The 21,560-nt window shown below is 42.6% G+C and overlaps 1 protein-coding gene across 1 annotated transcript; it reads right to left on the reverse strand.

Moving 5' to 3' along the window:
- Positions 1-5,576: 5,576 nt before the first annotated feature.
- Positions 5,577-19,410, reverse strand: LOC117078901. Its single transcript, XM_033202427.1, has 2 exons — positions 18,797-19,410; positions 5,577-7,333 (listed from the first exon to the last, which is right to left on the reverse strand). The coding sequence occupies exons 1-2, from the start codon at positions 19,236-19,238 to the stop codon at positions 7,296-7,298; spliced, it is 480 nt and encodes a 159-aa protein (XP_033058318.1). The 5' UTR covers positions 19,239-19,410; the 3' UTR covers positions 5,577-7,295.
- Positions 19,411-21,560: the final 2,150 nt, after the last annotated feature.

Raw genomic sequence — 21,560 nt, forward strand, 5'->3', positions numbered from 1 at the left:
GGAAGGTCAAAGCCATTTGCATAACTGGCTTTTGACAACTCAGCTACGGCTAGGACTGCCAGTAAAGCTCAGCACTAGAAAAGGTGCTTCATGTCTGCTGCCACATTTTTACTCTGAAGCAAGTCAATACAAAGCTGGTTGGGTCAGGAAAGTTTCAACATTCCTACAAGCCAATGAAACACCCAAAGTTACCAGCACTTTACTCCATAAGCTCCAGGACCCTACAGTCCCTGCCCCATTTTCCTGGTCAGGAGCACCTCCTTCCGGGGACAGCCATCAACCTGGAGCACCTCCAAAGGGGTGACTCTCTGCCTTTTGACTTAAGCTTCTTCGCATAATTCTCACACTATCCATTGTGAGATCCATGAGAACGCGGACTTTATTTCCATACCTCCAGCCTGTAGAACAGTGCCAACAATGTGCTCAATAAATGTATTTTGAGGGAATTTACATGAGTGAATTGCTTCATCAGCCTTCAGCACTCTGGCTCTGCATGGAACTGCCCTGACTGTATGTAACACCTCCACTCTCGATTTTACTCCATGATATCGCTATTCCACAACACCTTAGACAATTATCTCTCAGGACACAGAACTGTACTGGATGATTGGAATCTACCCCTCCATTTCAGTAGTTCTTGTTCCATTGTCACAGTCAGGAGCACCTCCTTCCAGGGACAATCAACCCGGAGCACCTCCAAAGGGGTGGCCAAGCTTTGAAACTGTCATTGACAAAAAATGGTACAATTCTGGGGAGTAGAGAAACAGAAATCAAGAGATCTTCATTATTGACAGCATGCAAAATTGGGAAACTCTATATGCTATACATTGATTTGAAGCAGCCCAATTCATCTTGATGGAGCCACAAGGGGGATTGTTGCCCTAAATCCTGTCAACACCAATGCTTGGTCAGGATAGGAACACATGCTGCAGGTAAGCTTATGTCACCATGGCTTTGGGGCTGCCGACACCTGGAAAACACTTGACAGAATTCTCTAAAAATGAAAAATTCTCTAAAAAATATCTTTAAAAAGCCTGGCGTGGTGGCTCAAGCCTGTAATCCCAGCACTTTGGGAGGCCGAGATGAGCGGATCACGAGGTCAGGAGATCGAGACCATGCTGGCTAACACGGTGAAACCCCGTCTCTACTAAAAAATACAAAAATCTAGCTGGGCGAGGTGGCGGGCGCCTGTAGTCCCAGCTACACGGGAGGCTGAGGCAGGAGAATGGCGTAAACCTGGGAGGCGGAGCTTGCAGTGAGCTGAGATCCGGCCACTGCACTCCAGCCTGGGCACAGAGCAAGACTCCGTCTCAAAAAAAAAAAAAAACCTAGAAAACAAAAAATGACAGAATTCTCCATCACAAGAGTTAAAAGTAAAATTTTCCTAAAGTTCTAGCACAGATATCAGAAACAAAAGTGTCATGGGATTTTGGGGGAAGCAGCACGTCCATGGAGCTCCCTGTTCTTTTGTTCCTATTGTTAACACATTGAGTCTGGATGTCTCATGCTACATTATTCAGTGCAGCACTGCCCAGATCCCCACATGCTTACAGGAATGTGTGTGCCTCGCTGAGGGTCTGTCTGAGCTCCAGGAGCTCCCTGGTGAGAGACTGAATATGCAGATCATTCTTCTCAGCTCCGTGGAAACTTCAGCCTGGAGCCAATTTGAACCTGTTCTCATCTGTCACAGACTGTGCCTGTCGGAGGACACAGAGAAGAGGACGGTTGGGAGAAAGAAATGTTTGCACCCGGGCTTGTGAAGTGCTCCAAAGTCCTCATCAGTCCTGCTGATACTTGGTCTACCAAAATGCTCACACTTTTGGCTTGACAATTCTCCATCCAGAATTCTAGACTTGCATAACGACATAAATGTGCAAGATGTACATTAAGTGTTATTTAAAACAGAAAAAAAATAGAGACAACCTAAATGTTGGTTGTCATGGGGATGGTTAAATAAATGATGCTATGCTTGCATTATGCTATACCATGCAGGATTATTGTTTGTGCTACAATATTGAGGGGTTTTTTTCTTTAGAAAAGGAAACATACTGCATATTCTGTAAGAGGAAAGGCTTGGCATATAAGTGTGTATTTGGACAGACGAAGCAATTCATTGTGATTTCCTCAAGGGAGTGAAAAAATGGGGATGAAGTTAAAACAGACAACTTTTGCCTTTTACTTTAAATACATCTTTATTGTCTGAATTTTTTACATAAGAATATATCATTTTATAAATTAAAATAAAATTTCAAACTAAGTGATAAGAGTTTTAAAATCCTTAAACTGTACAGATGATAGACAGAGACAGATCTAGATTGGTCCATAGTTATTTCTAAGATAAATTTACTGAAAGTTGACACTAGGATTTGGCTGACATGACAAGAAGAACATGAAGAAAATTATCCTTTTAGGATTAAAAGAAAAAAGCAACTGATTTCGAATCATCTAGGTAAAATGAATTATTATACCTTGATGGAAGTCCACATCTATTTCAAATTGGCTGGTACTTCATCTGCTCTCTCGTCTTTGCTAACTGGCAATCTGCCAAGGATGAACAAGATACAAGATGCCTTTTATCAGCAGGAAATTTCACCTACCCTTTTCAGGAACTGCCTCAAATAAGGTTTCAACCAATTTAGCACTGCCCTCAAAGAAGCCTAAAGCTGGGAGATCTGAGGTTTTTGGACACATCAACAAATACAAAGGGAGAGAAATGGTCTCCAGTCACAGAACCCCCCCTTCATTCAAGATCAAGTCTGAGCTGGCAAACTTAATGGTTGGAACCGCAGGCCAAAGCTTTTATCACAACAGAACTTTGTTCTTACCATGTCTAGCCTACTTCCTCGGAGACTCTGTCTCCACAGACCAGGAAAACAGCACTTGGGTTTTGGGCTCTTCTTTTAGAAATGAAATAATACAGAATCAGAACAAAACTTCAGATGACATATAATGGTGTAAAGAGGGAAGCACTGCAAAACTCCCCGAAGATACAAATAAGCCATTACTATTTGATATATATCCTTTTTCATATTTCCTGTGCAAAATATGGCCATGTAAATATATAATTTATGTCCATAAGAGACTTTTACAAAATAATTATGGTATTCACTAGCCTGCCTTCTTTTAAATAATGCTATATGCCAGGTACTTTTTATCTTTATCAGTCTCTAAATATAATTTACATCATCATTTTTACCAGCCACATGGTATTTGCATGTATAGATAAATTATCATTTCTTTAATCCATCCTCCATGGATTTATTACTTTTAACAGCAAAGACCACAATTACTTTAGTACCAACATAATACATTTAGGGTTTTCCTGCTTGTGATTTACTATACTGTAATAAACATCCTTGTACTTTATTTATTTATTTATTTATTTATTTATTTATTTATTTTTGAGACAGAGTCTCACTCTGTCACCCAGGCGGGAGTGCAGTGGTGTAATCTCTCAGCTCACTGCAACTTCTGCCTCCTGGGTTCAAGCGATTCTCCTGCCTCAGCCTCTCTAGTAGCTGGGATTACAGGCATGCACCACCACACCCAGCTAATTTTTGTATTTTTAGTAGAGAGGGGGTTTCACCATTTTGGCTAGGCTGGTCTCAAACTCCTGACCTCAAATGATCTACTGCCTAGGCCTCCCAAAGTGCTGGGGTTACAGGCATGAGCCACCATGCCCGGCTCAGTAATTACTTTCTGTTATATTCATGGCAGTAGAATTGCAAGGTATATTCTGCACTTTAGTGCACACCAAACTGCCTTCAAAAAAGATGAACCTGTTTACACTTTCATTGTTTTATCTGTTTATATGTTTTTAGACACTTTATCCTGCAACTTTGACTACTCAACAGTGGGTTCCAATAGTAAAAATAGTAACATATGTTTTGTGGTCATGTTAGCACTGATTAATTAGTAAACCTGCCACGTTTTCCAGTCAGTATCAACGTGGCCTTCAGTTTACTTTACTAACCTCACTTTTCCTGTCTGAGGCCCTTTATCTTCTTGTCTCACTTCCTTACATTTCTTCTGAACCTCCATATACCTCTCTCATTAAATTTAAGGATTAAACTTTTTAATTACAATCATAAAAGTATCTCTAATCAATTAATACATCTCAAAGATAAAAATGTGGAACTCTCATAAACTGTTGATTAACCAATGAGAAGAACACCGTATTGAGAAAGTGAAGAATGAGATGTGGCAGTATAAAATGATTTCAATGATAAAGTTTTTAGCTCATGACTAAAAAGAAAAATGCTGGTTTGTGTTACAAATAAAATAAGCTGGGAAATGTTTGGATGTTTTGAAATTTAGAAAGGGAATGAATTAGGGCATGGTGGCTTCCAGAAGGAGAAATAAGAAAGTGAAATTTATGATTTTACTTCTATTTTATATAATGTGAAATATTATATACTCATCTCAGTGGGGTATATATGGCTGATAAGAGCTTAAACGGTTACATTTGTGAAGTTATTTGGGCTTTTGCAGAGTACATTATCTAGGAAATGACTCATATGGAGGACAACTGAACTCCTTCAATGGCCTAAAATCGCCTCACGCACAAAGCAGCGAGCTACATATAGCACAATTGTAGTCCGCTCACTATATACTCAAAAGTCCTGTAATTCACAATCCAACACATTTATGGGGCCTGAGAAATGTGCCCATAACTGTAAAAATCACAGTCTTCGTAATTCCAAGGATAGTGGTGCCAGCAGCTTGGAGCCGTCGATGCTTCCAAGTCACTGGTCCTTGATCATCCCACAGTTCTTGGCATGACTCAAGGATGTATTAACATAAGTCAGAACCAGTCATTCACCCTAAAAGCTAGGCTGTCTGGAACATTACTCATAAATTCCTTTCCCAAGATTCCCAAAAGACAGCAGAAGTGGGGAGAAGATACATCAGGGAGGGGTGAGGACACAGGGAGTGAACACACATTGTTAACTCAGGTCTTCAGAGAAGCGGATGGCAAGATGCAATTAACCATGCACCGCGCATGTGGGCGGAAATAGCTGTGAAGGGGAAAGGAGGGGCAGCCAGGGACAGGGAAAGCCCACAGACGGCTAGCTGGTCTAAAGCCTGTGCAAGGAGCGGGGACAGGAAGGAGGATGGGGAGAACACGCTCAGACCAAAAGCACAGTTCTCAGACAGGCTTAGCAGGGCCCCAGTGGAATCTCTGAAAAGTTTGCCTCTTAGAGGACCCCCAGCTTCCCCACTTCAGGTAGAAATGGGCCACCTCCAGAACCCCACTACCTTGTCACTGACTGGGAGCCGCCCAAGGGAGCAGTGGCCCCAGAGGTGCAGACAGCGGGGCTGCCAGCTCCCCTGTAGGGTCTCTTGGAGAGAGATGTGATGGGTGCACCTCAAAACTGCCACCCCATTTGTAAGTGATGGGAAGAACTTTGATGCGATGGGAGCATCCCCATAGAGAGAGACAGAGGGAGATAAAGTGAAAATAAATATGTTTGCCCAATTGCAAAGTCCGGCAAGTCCCACTAGAGACTGGGCATTTCACCCAGTATCAGAGGCTTCAAGAAAACAGGATCTTGTGTGCAAATTCATTTCATGTATGCCTGGAGATTCATACAGCAGAGTAGCATATTAAAGGTTCTGAAACGTCTTGCAGTAAAGAAACCTATATAACATTTTTAAACTCAGTATTTTCCAGACCCACCTAACCAGATACTCACAGAATTCTGGTGGAAGATGCTTTAGCAACCCTGTGCTGTAGACCACATGATCCCAGCAAGGTTTCTGATTAGGCACTCAATTGAAGTTCTGCCCTTCTGATGGCAGCCTCCAGAAATAATTTGAGAGAAGAATATATTACAAGCAAAAACAACTGCAAAGGCCCAGCAATCAATTAAAAGGGCCTGAACTGAGTGAGAAGCTGTAACACAGTGCCACAGGCTGGGCGGCCTAAGCAACAGAAGTGTACTTTCCTGCAGTTCTGGAGGCCAGAAATACAAGGCCAAGGTGTCAGCAGGGTTGGTTCCTTCCGAGGGTTTTTGAGGGAAGGGCTGTGCCTGGCATCTCCCTCTGGATTGGAGATGGCTACCTTCTTATTGTCTTCACACTGTCTTTTCTCTGTGTGCTCACATCCCTAGTGTCTCTCCTATAAGTCCTAATCTCCTCTTCTCATCAAAACACCAGTCAGAGTAGCTTAGGGCCCACCCTAATGACCCCGCTTTAACTTAACTAGCTCTGTAAGGACCCTATCTCGAGACACAGCCACATTCTAAAGTACAGAGGGTGAGGCTGGCAGCATATAAGCTTGGTGGGGTGGAGGGCACAGTTCAGCCCACAGCAGTGCAGTGGAGATCACTGCAGCCTGGAAACACCTGCCTCTGATCCCTCTCCTGATCTGTGGATGACTACACTGCCCAGCATCCCTGCAATTAGGAGGGATGATGTAACTTGTTCTGACCACAAAGCTGTGAGCAGAAGCATCTTATGTCACATCCAGGCCCAGCACTGAAAAGCCCCTGCTCAACCCCTTGCCTGGAAAATCCTGAGCCACGTGCAGAGGAGGTGGCCAGGTAAGACAAGGGGGCCTCTTAAGCCCGAGTCCCTGGGGGACAACGTGCAGCAGAGACCCTGCAGACCTGCACTGGGTGCATCGTAGACGGCAGAAATGGACTTTTTCTGTACTGAGCCAGAGAAATTTGGAGATTAACTTTGTACTTCAGCATAACCTAGATGATTCTTACTAAGTGATGGGAATGGAGAAAGAGTACACTGCCAAAACATGATCATGTCATGAGCAACTCACTCATCCTGGAAGAAGGAAGGAAGGGGTGATATTTCTGAGTATGTTGACCGAATGGATAGCAACATCATTACAGAGAATAAAGGAGATGAGACAGTTTTGCAAATAAATTGACCTTGGGCCATGTTATGCTAGGAATCCTCAGTCAGCAACGGCTAGTAAACAAGTGAAACCTCATATCTGCAATCCAAGAACAATGTCTAAGCTGGAAAGATTAATACTGGCATTCATTGGCATACAGTGACTGGGAGAAGGGAGTGGACTGAACTACCTGGGAAGAGTTTGTGGAATGAGAAAAAAAAAAAGAGCAAATAACCTCTTGGAAGTTAGGCAACTCCAACTTGGCAAGAGTAAGCCGAAGAAGAAAATGCAGGAAGCGAGGCTGGCAGTGGTCAGAAGTCATTGCAGTTTTCCTCTCGCATGACTGTCTCAGCTCAGGGCCATAAGAAGCTGGCAGAAATGATGCTTTCCACCCTTGTATTCCTGGTGCCAAGTGGGGATGACTGTACTTCGTGGCCCTTCAATGTATGCACCAGAAAGCCTGGGACCATAGAAGGCCTTCGGGAGAGGGTGAGGAAGGATGGAGAGTCATGTGTGTCCCATGCTACAGACAGTCAGAAAGAGCACTAAGAAGAGGGCTCAACCATGGCAGGTGTGGGAGTCAGTCAGGGCCAACCTTTAAGACACAAGCTTCAAACCATCATTCAAGACAAAGGCCATGCTTGACATGTTGGGGGATGCAAAAGCAAAGGTCAAAAGTGCAGACTGTTTTTGTAGACTATTCTTTGAAAAAGCTTTGTTATATTAGAAAGGAGAGAAATCAAGTGGTAACTCAAGAAGATAGCAAATTTAAGAACTCATGTTTTTGGAAGGAAGACCCAAAAGCATGGCTATTGATGACAGACAGGGGGCCTATGGAGAAAGACTGAATGCATACCAGAACAGGAGAATAGTGTCTGCAACAAGCCTGGAGGAGGTGTGGGAAGAACTGATCCAAAGAACAAGCTGAGCTGATAGACTTAAAACGAAAATAAAACGATAGTCAGACAATGCAAAGAGTGCCATGTGGGACAGCAGAACTCTAGAGCTTCATCTTGCTTGGCTGAAACTGTATGCCCACTGATTAGCAACTTCCATGGCCCCTCTCCAGCCCCTGGCAACCACCGTGCCAGTCTTCAGTGTATGATCGTTGACACTTTCATTTATATTATATTTTATATTTGCACTTAAAATTTGTTAAGAGGGTGGATCACATGTTAAGTGTTTTTACTAAAATAAAAAATTTTTAAAGAAAGAACCAAAAAGGCCAGGCACAGTAGCTCGTACCTGTAATGCCAGCACTTTGGGAGGCCGAGGTGGGTGGATCACCTGAGGTCAGGAGTTCGAGACCAGCCTAATCAACATGGTGAAAGCCCGTCTCTATTAAGTACAAAAAATTAGCTGGGTGTGGTGGTGCATGCCTGTAATTCCAGCTACTCAGGAGGCTGAGGCAGGAGAATCACTTGAACCCTGGAGCCAGAGGCTACAGTGAGCTGAGATCATACCATTGTATTCCAGCCTGGGCAATAAGAGCAAAACTCTGTCTCGAAAAAAAAAAAAAAAAAGAAAGGAAAAGAAAAAGAAAAAAAAAGAAAGGACCAAAACATGAAAGGGATCATCCTTTCTTTGAGAGGAAAGAAGGGAACAATGGAGAAACACATGTGCCTGAAGCTAGAAAGCACCAAAAAAAAAAAAGGAGCTCACGTCTGGTGATGTGTGTTTTTGCCAGGAGATAGGAGGAAGGGTCAAGTGAAGGAAGGGGAGAGGTGGGGTGTAACTTAAAGGGTGGTGGTTAGGATTTAGAAGCATTACTATGAGGAACAGAATCAGAGGCCAACTTAAAACACACATTATATATATTTCAGAACAGAATTTAGAATCCTGCTGAGTTTTGTTTTTGTTTTGCTGCATGTTCTAAGGGATTTGGTGCAATCTTTTGAAACTAATTTAGACTTTTAGAAAAATACTTTCAGCTGTGAAATCACATTTAAATAAATGCACCATATATATTCTCCACAAAGCCATGCTTTTGTGCAACCAACACACAAACCTGCAAGAGGATTGTTTAGGGCTGAACATTTGTGTCCTTCTGTGATACAAGAAATACATATTTGATCTCTGCCCTTGGTTCCTAACACAGAACTTCTAAACCCCTTTAAATTGCCAGAGTAATACAGGTATCTTTATTCTAAGAGGTAACCCTTGGTGGGCTCCTGGATAGCTTCAGGATAGGGACTTCTCGACAGAGACAACAAGCCATGGTGAGAAGCTTGAAACATTCAGCCTTACCCCCTTATCTTCAGAGACGGGAGAAGGACTGGAGCCTGAGTTAATAATCAATGACACTTACCCAATGAAACCTCCATAAGATCCCTAAACTATGGGGTTTGCAGAGCTCCCTGGTTGGTGTGTGTGTCCATGTGTCTGGAGGGTGGTGTGGCCCAACTCCATGGGACAGAAGCTCCTATGCTTGAGATCACCCTAGACCTCACCTTAGTTGCTCTTCATCTGGCTGCTCATCAGCATTCTTTAAAACATCCTTTATAAGAGACCAGTAAATGTAAGGAAGGTGTTTTCCTGAGTTCTGTGAGCTATTATCGCAAATTATTGAAACTTAGGAAGAGGTCATGGGAACCACCAATTCGTAGCCAAGTCAGAGAGAAGTGTGCACCCTGGGTACCCATTACTTGTGATTGGCATCTGAAGTGGGGCACAGGTTTGTGGGATTTACCTCTTAACCTTGGAATCTGCACTCTGGCTAGTTTGTGTCAGAAGTGAATTAAATTGTAAAACATTCACGAGTTTCTGCAGAGATATGGACAATTGCTTGGTGTAGAACTGCTTGCTCATTCATTATTCACAATACCAAAGACATGGAATCCATCCAAATGCCCATCAATGATAGCCTGGATAAAGAAAATGTAGCACATACACACCATGGAATACTGTGCGGCCATAATAAAGAATGAGATCATGTCTTTTGCAGGGACATGGATTAAGCTGTAAGCCATCATTCTCAAAAAACCAGCACAGGAACAGAAAACCAAATGCTGCATATTCTCACTCCTAAGTGGGAGCTGAACAATGAGAACACATGGACACAGGGAGGGGAACAACATACACTACAGCCTTTTAGGGTTGGATGCAGGAGGGAGACCATCAGGGTAAATAGCTAATGCGTGCTAGGCTTAATACCTAGGTGATGAGTTGATGGGTGCAGCAAACCACCATGGCACACATTTACCTATGTAACAAACCTACACGTTCTGCACATGTATCCTGGAAGTTAAAATAAAGTTTAGTAAAAAGGAAAAAAGAAAAGCTGTTCATTGTTTTCACAAGTGTTGTGGGTAATCATTTTCCTTTACCACTCCACCCAAATTCATATGTCAAAATCTTAACTCCTAACTGATGGTAGTTGGAGGTGGGGTCTTTAGAGAGTGATTAGTTCACGATGGTGGAGTCCTCATGAATGGGATTAGGGACCTTGTAAGAAAACACAGGAGTACTTGCTCCCTCACTCACCCTGTCTCTCTCTCCACCTCTCTGCTCTCTCTCTCTCTCTCTCTTTCTCCTCACTTCTTTCTCTCTCTACTCTCTGCCATGTAAGGGTACAATAACAAAATGGCTGCCTCACCAGACACTAGATATGTCAGCACCCTAATCTTGAACTTCCCAGCCTCCAGAACTATGAGAAGTACATTTGTGTTCTTTAAGCTACCCCATCTATGGGATTCTGTTATAACAGCCCAACCTAGATAACATAAAGATCAATCAAAGGAGTTAGGAACTATCTCATCCCTGAAATTCTTCATTACTGAATTTTCCCCAAAAAGTATAAAATATGTCTAAGCAGTGATCAGTCTTCATCTTTTCTCTCCTTGGCCTACCTTGCTCAGCGGGTCCTCTTTGATCAATGCCTGCTCTTGAGTTCTCACTAAGCAGTCTCATTCCACACTGTGATCCCACACACATCATCTGCATCTCTCTTCACTTGCTTGCTTCTGAGATGCCACAGCACAGTAAGGGACGCAGGTGAAGTAAGAAGAGACTTCCATCCCCCTCCTCCTTCCCACCTCCTTTCTCAACATGCTGACACCTGCCGATCCATCAAGGTTTATGTCAGGTGTCACCTATCTAATATCTGTCTGTGATATCTCCTTTTAGGAGCTGTTTCAATATCTGTCTGTGATGTCCTCATTTTAGGAGCTATTTTCCCATCCTTAAAGTTGTTCATTGATGAATTTTCCCCCAGGCATGTGTTTTTCCTCAAGCACAACCCTGTGTTGGAAACTTAATCCCCAATGCAACAGTGTTAGGAGGTGGGGCCTAATAAAAGATGATCAGGCCATGAGGGCTCTGCTCTGGTAAATGGATGAATGCCCTTGTCTCAGGAGTGGGTCTGTCCTTTCATTAATGGATTCCTTACGAGAGGATGAGTTCAGTCCCCTTTAGCCTCTCTCCTGAGTCTCTCTGCCCTTTTGCCTTCTGCCATGGAATGTTGCAGAAAGAGGCCCTCACAAGATGCCAGCACTTGATCTTGGAGAAATAAATGTCCATTCTTGCTAAATTACTCAGTCTGTGGCATTCTGTTACAGCACTACAAAACAGACCAACACACCCTCTTAGGGGCCAAGTCAGAAACAACTGAAGCCACCCCTGCCTTGGGTAGTTTTCACATCTGTCTCCAACCCCAGATTGCAAACTCCTTGATGATGGAGAACACATATCCTTCCACCTCTGGAATCACAAGTGCCTATTCTTACCACTGTGAATTCAGTACATGTTCAACAAGTATTTCAAACAAGTTAATGCACTATGAATTCTAAAACCTTGGTTTTTGATTACTACTGCAAGCACCACAGATAACAAATTAAAATATCAACCAATAAAATGAAAGACACAGTGTGATGCTCTCAGGCCTCTACTCTTCTTTCTAACAACATCCTGGGCCCCATGGCATAGTTTATGCATAGCTGAGACTCAGATCCATCGGTCCACATCTGGATTTTCTATGTGCCACATGCCTTCACAGAATATCGAGCCCATCAACACCTGATCTGGGATTATGACAAATGTGACTCATTTTCCAGCTCTATGTGATTGTTTTTTGTTTTTGCTTTGTTTTGTTTTGTTTTTGAGATGGAGTTTCACTTTTGTTGCCCAGGCTGGAGTACAATGGCGTGAACTCAGCTCACTGCCACCTCCACCTCCCAGGTTCAAGCAATTCTCCTGCCTCGGCCTCCCAAGTAGCTGGGATTACAGGCATGCACCACCACACCTGGCTAATTTTTGTATTTTTAGTAGAGATGGATTTCACCATGTTGCCCACGCTGATCTCAAACTCCCGACCTCAGGTGATCCACCTGCCTCAGCCACTCACAGTGCTGGGATTACAGGTATGAGCCACCACACCCATCCTTCTGAAGTATTTTAACTATAAAAGATGATATTTTTATTTTTAGAATATTCTTATCATCGTGGCGTAGTGGGGAGATGGAAATATGGCAGAAACTGAATTCTCCAGATCGGACCAGGGGTCACAGTGGATGAAGTCACAATTTGATGGTTACACTATTCCTCCATTCAGATACAATGATGCAGCTCATATTTAAATACAAAGAACTATGAAAAACATAAAGTAAATATCCCACTAAAGACTTGCTTTATGGTTAGGATGAATTTCTGCCCAATAAACTACCCTGAATATTAAACTGATAATCACTTGTGCAAGTAACAGTTTTTGAAAGGCATGAGTTAATAACACACAGGTGATCTGAAATCTTGAAAATAACCAATAATGCTATGAGTTTTTCTTATTTTTCTAAGGTGTAAGAATATGCGCATCCCCTGAAAGGCCAGCTTTCCCTTTAAAACCTTATTGTGTGAATTGGTTTTTGGTTTTGATCATAGTTTGTCTTGCTTTACTTGGATTTCTTTTTTCAAGCTTCCTGACAATGAAGTCTCAAATTTTCTACAATTCTGAAGTCCTTTCTGCTAGGTGACCACCAAACATTGTCACCATCTGAGAGGTCACAGATTAGAATAAGAACAGCACCTGCTCTGCCTCCTTTGGGTTAAAGGTATTTTTTGCAGGAGGAAGAATTGGAAGGTAACCAAGGTCATGGGATTTTAGGACTTCTTTTTATCAAAAGCCTCAGACAATTTTAAGTGCAAGATTTTGCATTATATGATAAAGTACAATTCATTAAAAGGATTAAGTTTGGCCAACATCTTCAAATATTAGGATGTACTCACGTAGGTCATTTTTCTTCTTTCTCTCTCAAAAAACAATGTTTTGACTCTATGCCTATCTAAAAGTGTTGCTAATTTTTGAAGAGTAACTGATATCACCTCATTATTCCTTGTCATTCTCAAGCCAAAATCTTTCCAGTGGATCTGCAAGTGTTGCTAATCTTCACAGATACTCTATAGCATGTAAGAGCGCTATCCACACCACCAAAATCACCAACAGCATGTGCTCATTTTGTGTCTCAGTGTCACAAAATCAGCCATTTTGGTCATTATCACAATATTTCAAATGTTTTATTATTGTTATATCTGTTACAGTGATCTGTGATCAGTGACTTTTGATGTTACTATCAAAATTGTTTGGGGGCACTACAAACCATGTCCATATAAGATGACAAACTTAATCAATAATGCTGTGTGTGTTCTGACAGCTCCACCTACCAGCCATTCCCCCATCTCTCTCCTCTCCTCAGGCCTCCCTATTCCCTAAGACACAACAATATTGAAATAAGGCCAATTAGTAACCCTACAATGGGCTCTAGGTGTTCAACTGAAAGGAAGAGTCACATGTCTCTCACTTTTAAATCATAAGCTTGAAATGATCAAGCTTAATAAGGAAGGTATGTAGAAAGCCAAGACAAGCTGAAAGCTAGGCCTCTTGCACCAAAAAGCCAAGTTGTAAATGCAAAGGGAACGTTCTTGATGGAAATTAAAAGTGCTACTCCGGTGAACACATGAATGTTAAGAATGCGAAACAGCCTTATCACTAATATGGAGAAAGTTTTAATGTTCTGAATAGAAGACTAAACCAGCCACAATATTCCCTTAGCCAAAGCCTAACCCAGAGCAAGGCCCTAACTCTTTTCAATTCTATGAAAGCTGAGAGAGGTGAGGAAGATTCAGAAGAAAAATTTGAAGCTAACAGAAGTTGGTTCATGAGGTTTAAGGAAAGAAACCATATGCATAACCTAAAAGTGCAAAATGAAGCAGCAAGTGCTGATGGAGAAGTTCCAGCAAGTAATCCAGAAGATCTAGCAAAGCTAGTAAATGAAGATTGTCATTTAACACCAAACAACAGACTTTCCATCTAGACAAAACAGCCTTATATTGGAAAAAGATACCATGTGTGACTTTCATAGCTAGAGAGGAGAATTCAATGCCTGACTTCAAAACTTCAAAGGACAGGCTGACTCTCATGTTAGGAGTTAAAGCAGTTAGTGACTTTAAGTTGGATGTAATGCTCATTTATCATTCCAAAAATCCTAGAGCTCTTAATTATTATCCTAAATATCTTCTGTCTGTGCTCTAGAAATGGAACAACAAAGCCTGGATGACAGCACAGCTGTTTACAGCAAGGTTGGCCAAGTATTTTAAACCCACTGCTGAGATGAAATGTAGCAGGACCAGCCTCAGACAAAACTCCTCAGACACCAGGTTAAAGAAGGAAGTGACTTTATTTGGCTGGGAGCTTTTGCAGAGTTGCATCTTAAGAGCCAAGCTCCCTGAAAAAAAATTCTTGGCCTTTTTAAGGGCTTACAACTTTAAGGGGTCTATGTGAAAGGGTTGCAAGCATGGGGAATGTGACTGAGGGCTACATGCATCAGATAACAGAACAGAAAGTTTTACAATGCTTCCTCATACAATGTCTGGAATTTATAGATAACACAAGTACTTTAGGTCAGGGGTTGATATTATTATTATTTTTTAAACATCAGGGCTGGGTGGTGGCACCAAGGTCATCTGGCTATTTATCTTACTTTAGTTTCTTTTTAACTTTTTGCTTTCTCCTTTTTCTCCTGTCTTATAAACTAGGCAAGAAGGGGGAGCAGCAGGAGAAGTGGTGGTCTCCTTCCTCATTTCCCCCCTTTGAGAATCTCACTTATTAGTGGGAGTTCTCACTTTTATCTTTACTTTCTGAGTCTTTCTGCAAAATAGAGTGATAGTGATTTATGTAATATACTTGTGCTGAAGTTTTCTGATGAACTAATTAGCAACAAAACTTTTTATTATTTGAAGGAACACAGGTAATACACAGGGAAGCAGCAAGCATTACTAGCAATACACTTACAATGAGGGTTTTAATTTTTTTTATAACTGGAAACTATTTTTTAAATAAAGACCTATGATTAAACCTGTGCTAAGCCTATACAGGCACATGTGCCAACTTTGTCATGTCCTTGACTATATTTTTGACCACCTGTCCTTGATTATCTGTTTGTAGACAGCAATTGGTTAAGTTAAATTTTCCAGACTCCTCTTTCAGCTGCTAGCAAATATTTTAAGGCCAGTTTATTTTGATAGATGGCATTTTTCATTTGGGTTTCCTGCTGGGCTAAAACAGTTAAAGCTCTGCCAGTTTTATTAGCAATTATTTCTAAGACAGCCTGCAACCATATGATTTGACTGAGCATGTAGATGGGGGTTTGGTATCCTTATAAGCCATCTTGTGCCCAGATGGCAGGCCTATAGTACTGTATGACCTTTTCAGGGGGCCACTTATTATCTTTTTAATGTTTTATAGCTATGCTTTTTTTTTCTTGGAAGGCATAGACAGTGAAACTTAGGAGCTTACCTGTTTGTAAAAGCCTTTTCCTAGCGAGCAACACAGTATTTCCTAATAATAGAAATTTTTAAGAGCCAGATGCTTGAACTTGTGGGTGTCTGCTTGGGGAAAGAGTCAGTTAAAGTAAAGTTATCTTGAGGCTTGAACTTTTTTGCTTCTCAAGACCATTGGTCTCTTATGTTAGCCTTTCTACAAACATAACATGAGAAAACACTTAGACTGCTGGCAATGTTTTCAGCTAGCTGAACAAATAGTTTTGTTTTCAGTTTTTTGTTTTTTGGGTTTTTTTTTTTTTTGGTTTTGGTTTTGTTTTGTTTGCTAAAGGAGGAGGCTCTGGTAACTTCCAGTTTATACACTCAAAGAATGACTTAAAGATGGAATTGTTGCTGGGCCAGACGGGTTTGGGTTCCTTGACCAAGTAGTATGTGTACAGTGGGGACACCTTTCTATAGGTGTTTCTTTTAGCATGGTTAAGGGGGTAACAACAACAAAACAATGTACAGCATATTTATATCCAGCAAGGACAAAAGAGGTCCTTACCTGAGAAAAAGGTTGAGCACAGCGACAGAACAGTAGTAAAACAGTTAGTATACAGGAAAACCACTAGTCCTAAGATTTCTAACTACATTATTTGCTTGACGAGTCCTCAAACTTCAGCCATGCATAGTCTAGTCAGCTTCTGGTGTATGACTAGAGCAGGGCTTGTTGTTTCTTCAAGCTTCAGCCATGTGTAGACTGGTCAGCCTCCAGAGTGACAGAGCAGGGCTGTCGCCCTCAGCAGCAGCTTGGTCTCATCTCAGGATTAGCCAGGTTGGATGGTTTGGGTCTTGCTGGCTGGTTTACTTGTCCTGAGCTGCCAGTGTTAGCCAATGGTGGTGGATCAAAGACATAACACCTGCAACTTTAACAGCAGTGGGAGTGGACAAGATTACAGTATGGGGCCCATCCTATATGGGACCTAAATAAATTAGATTCTACTTTTTAACTTAAACAGATTTACCAGATTTAAAGGGGTATCAGGCTTATAGGCATTTCATGTATTTAATCATGAACACTTTGCATGGCTATTTCTAAAGCCTACATGTGCTTTCTTAAGGTTAATTCCTTCAGTTCCTGGAGGTCACCTTTAATTTGACCTACGATTTGGGGGTGGCTGACCGAACAAAATCTTACAGGGCAAATAACCAGTTTGTTTGGTGGGGGTGCACCTAACTCAGAGGAGGACCATAGGCAAAAACCTGATTCTATTTCAAATGAATTTCCTGGCAATATTTCTTCAGCAGCTGCTTGAGTGTCCAGTTCATGTGTTCTACTTTTTCCTGAACTTTTTTGGCTGATAGGCTGTATGTAACTTTTATTTTATTTTTAACGTCTTGTTAAATCTTGCACTATTTCAGCTACAAATGCCGGCCTATTGTCCGACTTTAAAGTTAGAGGAAGTCCAAACCTGGGGAGAATGTTTTTTAGCAGTACTTTAGTCACTTCTGATACTTTTTCTGTCCTGACAGGGAAAGCTTCAACTTATTCTGAAAATGAGCAAACAAGCACTAGTGTGTACTGATAGCCACTGGCATGGGGCAGTTCTGTAAAGTTTACAAGCAAGTTTTCACAAGGCATGGCTCCTTCTTCTGTTCAGTTTCCTAGAGGAGGGTTTCTTTTTTCTTTTTTTCTTTCTTTGTAATTTTATCTAGTGGCTTAGCTATCAGTGAGAAATTGGAATCCAGATACGGCAGAATTTTGCTGCCTTTAACTTCTAATGTGACCATGGGCTCCTGGGAGCCTAATGAGAAGGTGTCTGGTCTGTCCTAGTCCTTACATCCTTTAGCTCCTGCCAGCCTGATCAAATCAGTATTTGGTTCTTCCAAGGTGCGGCAGTGCTTGGCCAATGGCCTTTTTGTCTTGTGGCCTTGGCCATTTCCCTCATTGTCTTCTGAAAATTTATCCTTCCAGTGTCCTTTTTTGCATCTTACACTTTCTTTCTAGCCTTGTCTGACTCTTGAATTCCTGCCTAACTTGATTTCTTCCACACCTACATCTGTGTCTATGTCCTCTCACATCACTAATCTCTCTTTCTACACGAATTGTTGCCGGGCGCGGTGGCTCAAGCCTGTAATCCCAGCACTTTGGGAGGCCGAGACGGGCGGATCACGAGGTCAGGAGATCGAGACCATCCTGGCTAACACAGTGAAACCCCGTCTCTACTAAAAAATACAAAAAACTAGCCGGGCGAGGTGGCGGGCACCTGTAGTCCCAGCTACTCGGGAGGCTCAGGCAGGAGAATGGTGTAAACCCAGGAGGCAGAGCTTGCAGTGAGCTGAGATCCGGCCACTGCACTCCAGCCCGGGCGACAGAGCGAGACTCCGTCTCAAAAAAAAAAAAAAAAGAATTGTCGCCAACAGATTGGCCTTTTTCTTAAGCCTTTAATTTACTTTCCTTTTTCTTTCCTGAGTTCTCCTGCTCCTTTGGTGAGCCGGCAGGGCTGGGCAATGCATGGGCCTTGCCCCCACACACTGCTGTCTGTCTCTCTTGTTTCTTTCTGATTTTCTTTTTACCTTTTTTTTTCTTTCTCACACTTTCATTTTTTCCTTTCTTTTTCCTTTGTTCTTCTAATACTGATCTCCAGCCCCCTTTTTTTCAGATAGAGCTGGGCTGGGGAGAGGGATTTAACCCTTGGCGTGTCTAGCTGCTGCATTTGTTGCTTTTGCTTTTTCCTGTTGTGTTGCCGGGTCACAGTTAACATAGACCTTGGCAGCTACTTTTATAGACTGGGTGGTATTCATGCCTGCAGCTTCTGCTTGATGTCACCCTGGGCTTGCCTTACAAATGAAGTATTTACCATATGCTGATTTTCAGCAGTCTCAGGGTTAAATGGGGTGTAAAGCCAGAATGCTTTACAGAGTTTTTCACAGAACTGACTTAGCCTTTCTTTAGCTCCATGAAGTACTTCTGAAATTTTCCTTATATTAATTGCTTTCCTTCTATTAACTCTTAGCCCCTGCAGAAGTGCCTCTCGGTACCTCTGCAAACGTTGAAGCTAGGTTGCATCCTCCAGGTCCTTTTTGTCCTTTCCCCTGGAGTTCAATAGGCCCTTTTTCTTTACGTAATGCTCCAGGCACTTGGAGGGTTAAAAAGGCATACCAAGAGTCAGTGTAAATGTTTAGTCTTACCTTCACTGAGTTCTAAGGCCCGAATTAAAGCAATGAGCTCAGCTTTCTGGGTTGAAGTGCCTTGGGGCAATGATCTGGTTTCAACAACAGTGTCCAGGGTTACCACCACATATCCCGCACATCTCTCTCCTTGTGGGTTGATGAAGCTGCTCCTGTCCACATATAGCTTCCAGTCTACTGATGCCCAAGGCTGGTCCTGGAGGTCAGGTCTGCTGGAGTAAACTGAGTCCAATACTTCTACACAGTTATGCACAACAGGGCTTTCTGATACCGGGAGCAAGGTGGCAGGGTTCAGAGTGTTTCCAGTTTGGTAGATCAGTGGTTGAAAAGGGCTGATAGGTGAAAGTCTGTTGCCCCCCACCCCACCCCCGGATGTGGCCCTGGTCATCATAATAGATAGGTCCTCACATCTCCATGAGAGGCATTTGTACAGCTCCAGCATGACCAGATCTGAGACGGCCCACTTGACTCTCTCGACTTCCTTCCCTGGCCTCTCGAGGCTCTGATCCTCCCCTTCAAGGTGAGACTTAGGGCATGTTAGCTCCTGAATCTGGTTTCTGGGGTGGCTGTTGGCCTCGGTAAAGGGGAGGTAGGCTGGGACATATGGAGAAAGAATTTCTGTTGCCTCTGGCGACTCCTGCAAAACTGGCTTCTCTTGCTGTCTCTGGGACTCCCCTTTTAACTGTGTCTGCTGGCAAAGCTGCTTTTACTTTCACTTTTGGCTTTTTTGCAGTAAGCCATTAAACAGGGCTGGATCTATGCCAGTTTTGTCTATATTATATTTAGCCATGAGTTAACATAAAGTAATTTGCTCTGGGTACACTGGCTGTCCTCCAACCCTTGTCACCACCTTGAATACATGGCCAATTCTTCCTTGTCTAAAGTTCCTTCAGTTGGCCATCTAACACCAAATGAAGGCAATTTTAATTCACAGCGAGTTTTCAACCTCTGGGGGGTTAACTTAACTCTAATAATCCCCTGTAAAACCTTGCTTAAGGTTCTGTAACATGCACTCCCATAGAGTAAGTTTTGATGTTTGGATGACTTTCCTTCTATTCCTCCTTTTACAACGCAGCACATTGACCCTTGCACACTCACTCTTCCTGTTGTTTTGGCCGACTACATCGCTTCCTATTATGGGAGTTTTCAGATGCCGCTTGGCTTTGGAGAGGTCCTTATTCCCACTACAACTCTGAGCTGTAGGGCAGCTACTATTAGCCACATGTAGATCGCCCCCAGTCTTAGTCGGCCCCACAGTTTCACGGAGCACACAGTCCACACTAAGAGATCTGTGACTCCCCACTTCGTAGCTGATGAGCCTAATTAGCCCCCTCCATTCACACACTTTCACACACTTTCAGTTCCTATGTTCATAATTGGGGTGGCGAGCCACTCTTGCCACTAGAAGGGAAAGAAAAAGGGCAAAGGGTAAAAAGGTCATTCACTTGCCAAGCAATTCATACCAAATCAGAATCAAAAGCAAAACCAAAGTGCCAATAAAGGCACACTGTAGGTGATCAGGCCTTGCTTCCACTCAAATGGAGTGGGCAAGTTCCTAAGACCAGTCCTACCACGTTCCAGATGTCTGGACTCCAAGTTCCAGTTCCTTCCCGGTGTTCAGCCACTGTGTTGACCCTCCATGGGGGCCTACTATGCACAGCTCTGATGAGACATTCCACCAGGGCCAATGCCTACCTGGGAGCACTCTCAGGATCCGCGATGCTCGAGCCAGCTGAGGTCCCCCAAAGGGACACTCCACAGGGCAGGCAAAAGCTACCTAAAGGGCTGCCTCGACTGACCATTAATCACCTTGCTTCCTGGTCAGGGAACCAAGAAATGTAGCAGGACGAGCTGCAGATAAAACTCCTCAAACACTGGGTTAAAGAAGGAAGTGGCTTCATTCGACTGGGAGCTTCAGCAGACTTACGTCTTAAGAGCCGAGCTGCCTGAAAAAAAATCTTGGCCTTTTTAAGGGCTTGCAACTTTAAGGGGTCTACATGAAAGGGTCACAAGTGTGGGGAACATGACTGGGGGCTACATGCATGAGCTAACAGAATAGGAAGTTTTACAATGCTTCCTCACACAGTATCTGAAATTTACAGATAACACAAGTACTTTAGGTCAGGGGTTGATATTATTATTATTATTTTTTAACCATCAGGGCCGGGTGATGGTACCAAGGTCATCTGGCTATTTATCTTACTTTTGTTTCTTTTTAACTTTTTACTTTCTCCTTTTTCTCCTGTCTTATAAACTAGGCAATGGGGGAAGCAGCAGGAGAAGTGGTGGTCTCCTTCCTCACTATAACTCAAAACAAAAAACAAGAGTCCCTTCAAAATATTATTGCCCATTGACAATGCACCTGGTCACTCAAGAGTCCTGACAGAGAGGTACAAGGATATTTAGGTTGTTTTCAGGCCTGCAAACACAACATCCCTTCTGAAGCCCATGTTTCAAGGACTAATTCCAAATTTCAAGTCTTGTTATTTAAGAAATACATCCCCTAACACTATAACTGCCATAGATGGTGATTCCTCTGATGGACTAGAAAAGGAAATTGAAAACATTCTGGAAAATATTCACCCTTCTAGATGCCATTCTAGAACATTCATGATTCATGAGGTCAAAATATCAACATTAACTGTAGTTTGGAAGAAGTTGATTTCAACCTTCACAGGTGATTTTGAGGGGTTCAAGGTTTCAGTGGAGGAAGCAACAGCAGATGGGATAGAAATAGCAAGAGAACTAGAAGTGGAGCCTGAAG

This window comes from Trachypithecus francoisi, unplaced genomic scaffold (assembly GCF_009764315.1).
Source record: "Trachypithecus francoisi isolate TF-2019V2 unplaced genomic scaffold, Tfra_2.0 Lachesis_group7, whole genome shotgun sequence".
NCBI lineage: Eukaryota > Metazoa > Chordata > Mammalia > Primates > Cercopithecidae > Trachypithecus > Trachypithecus francoisi.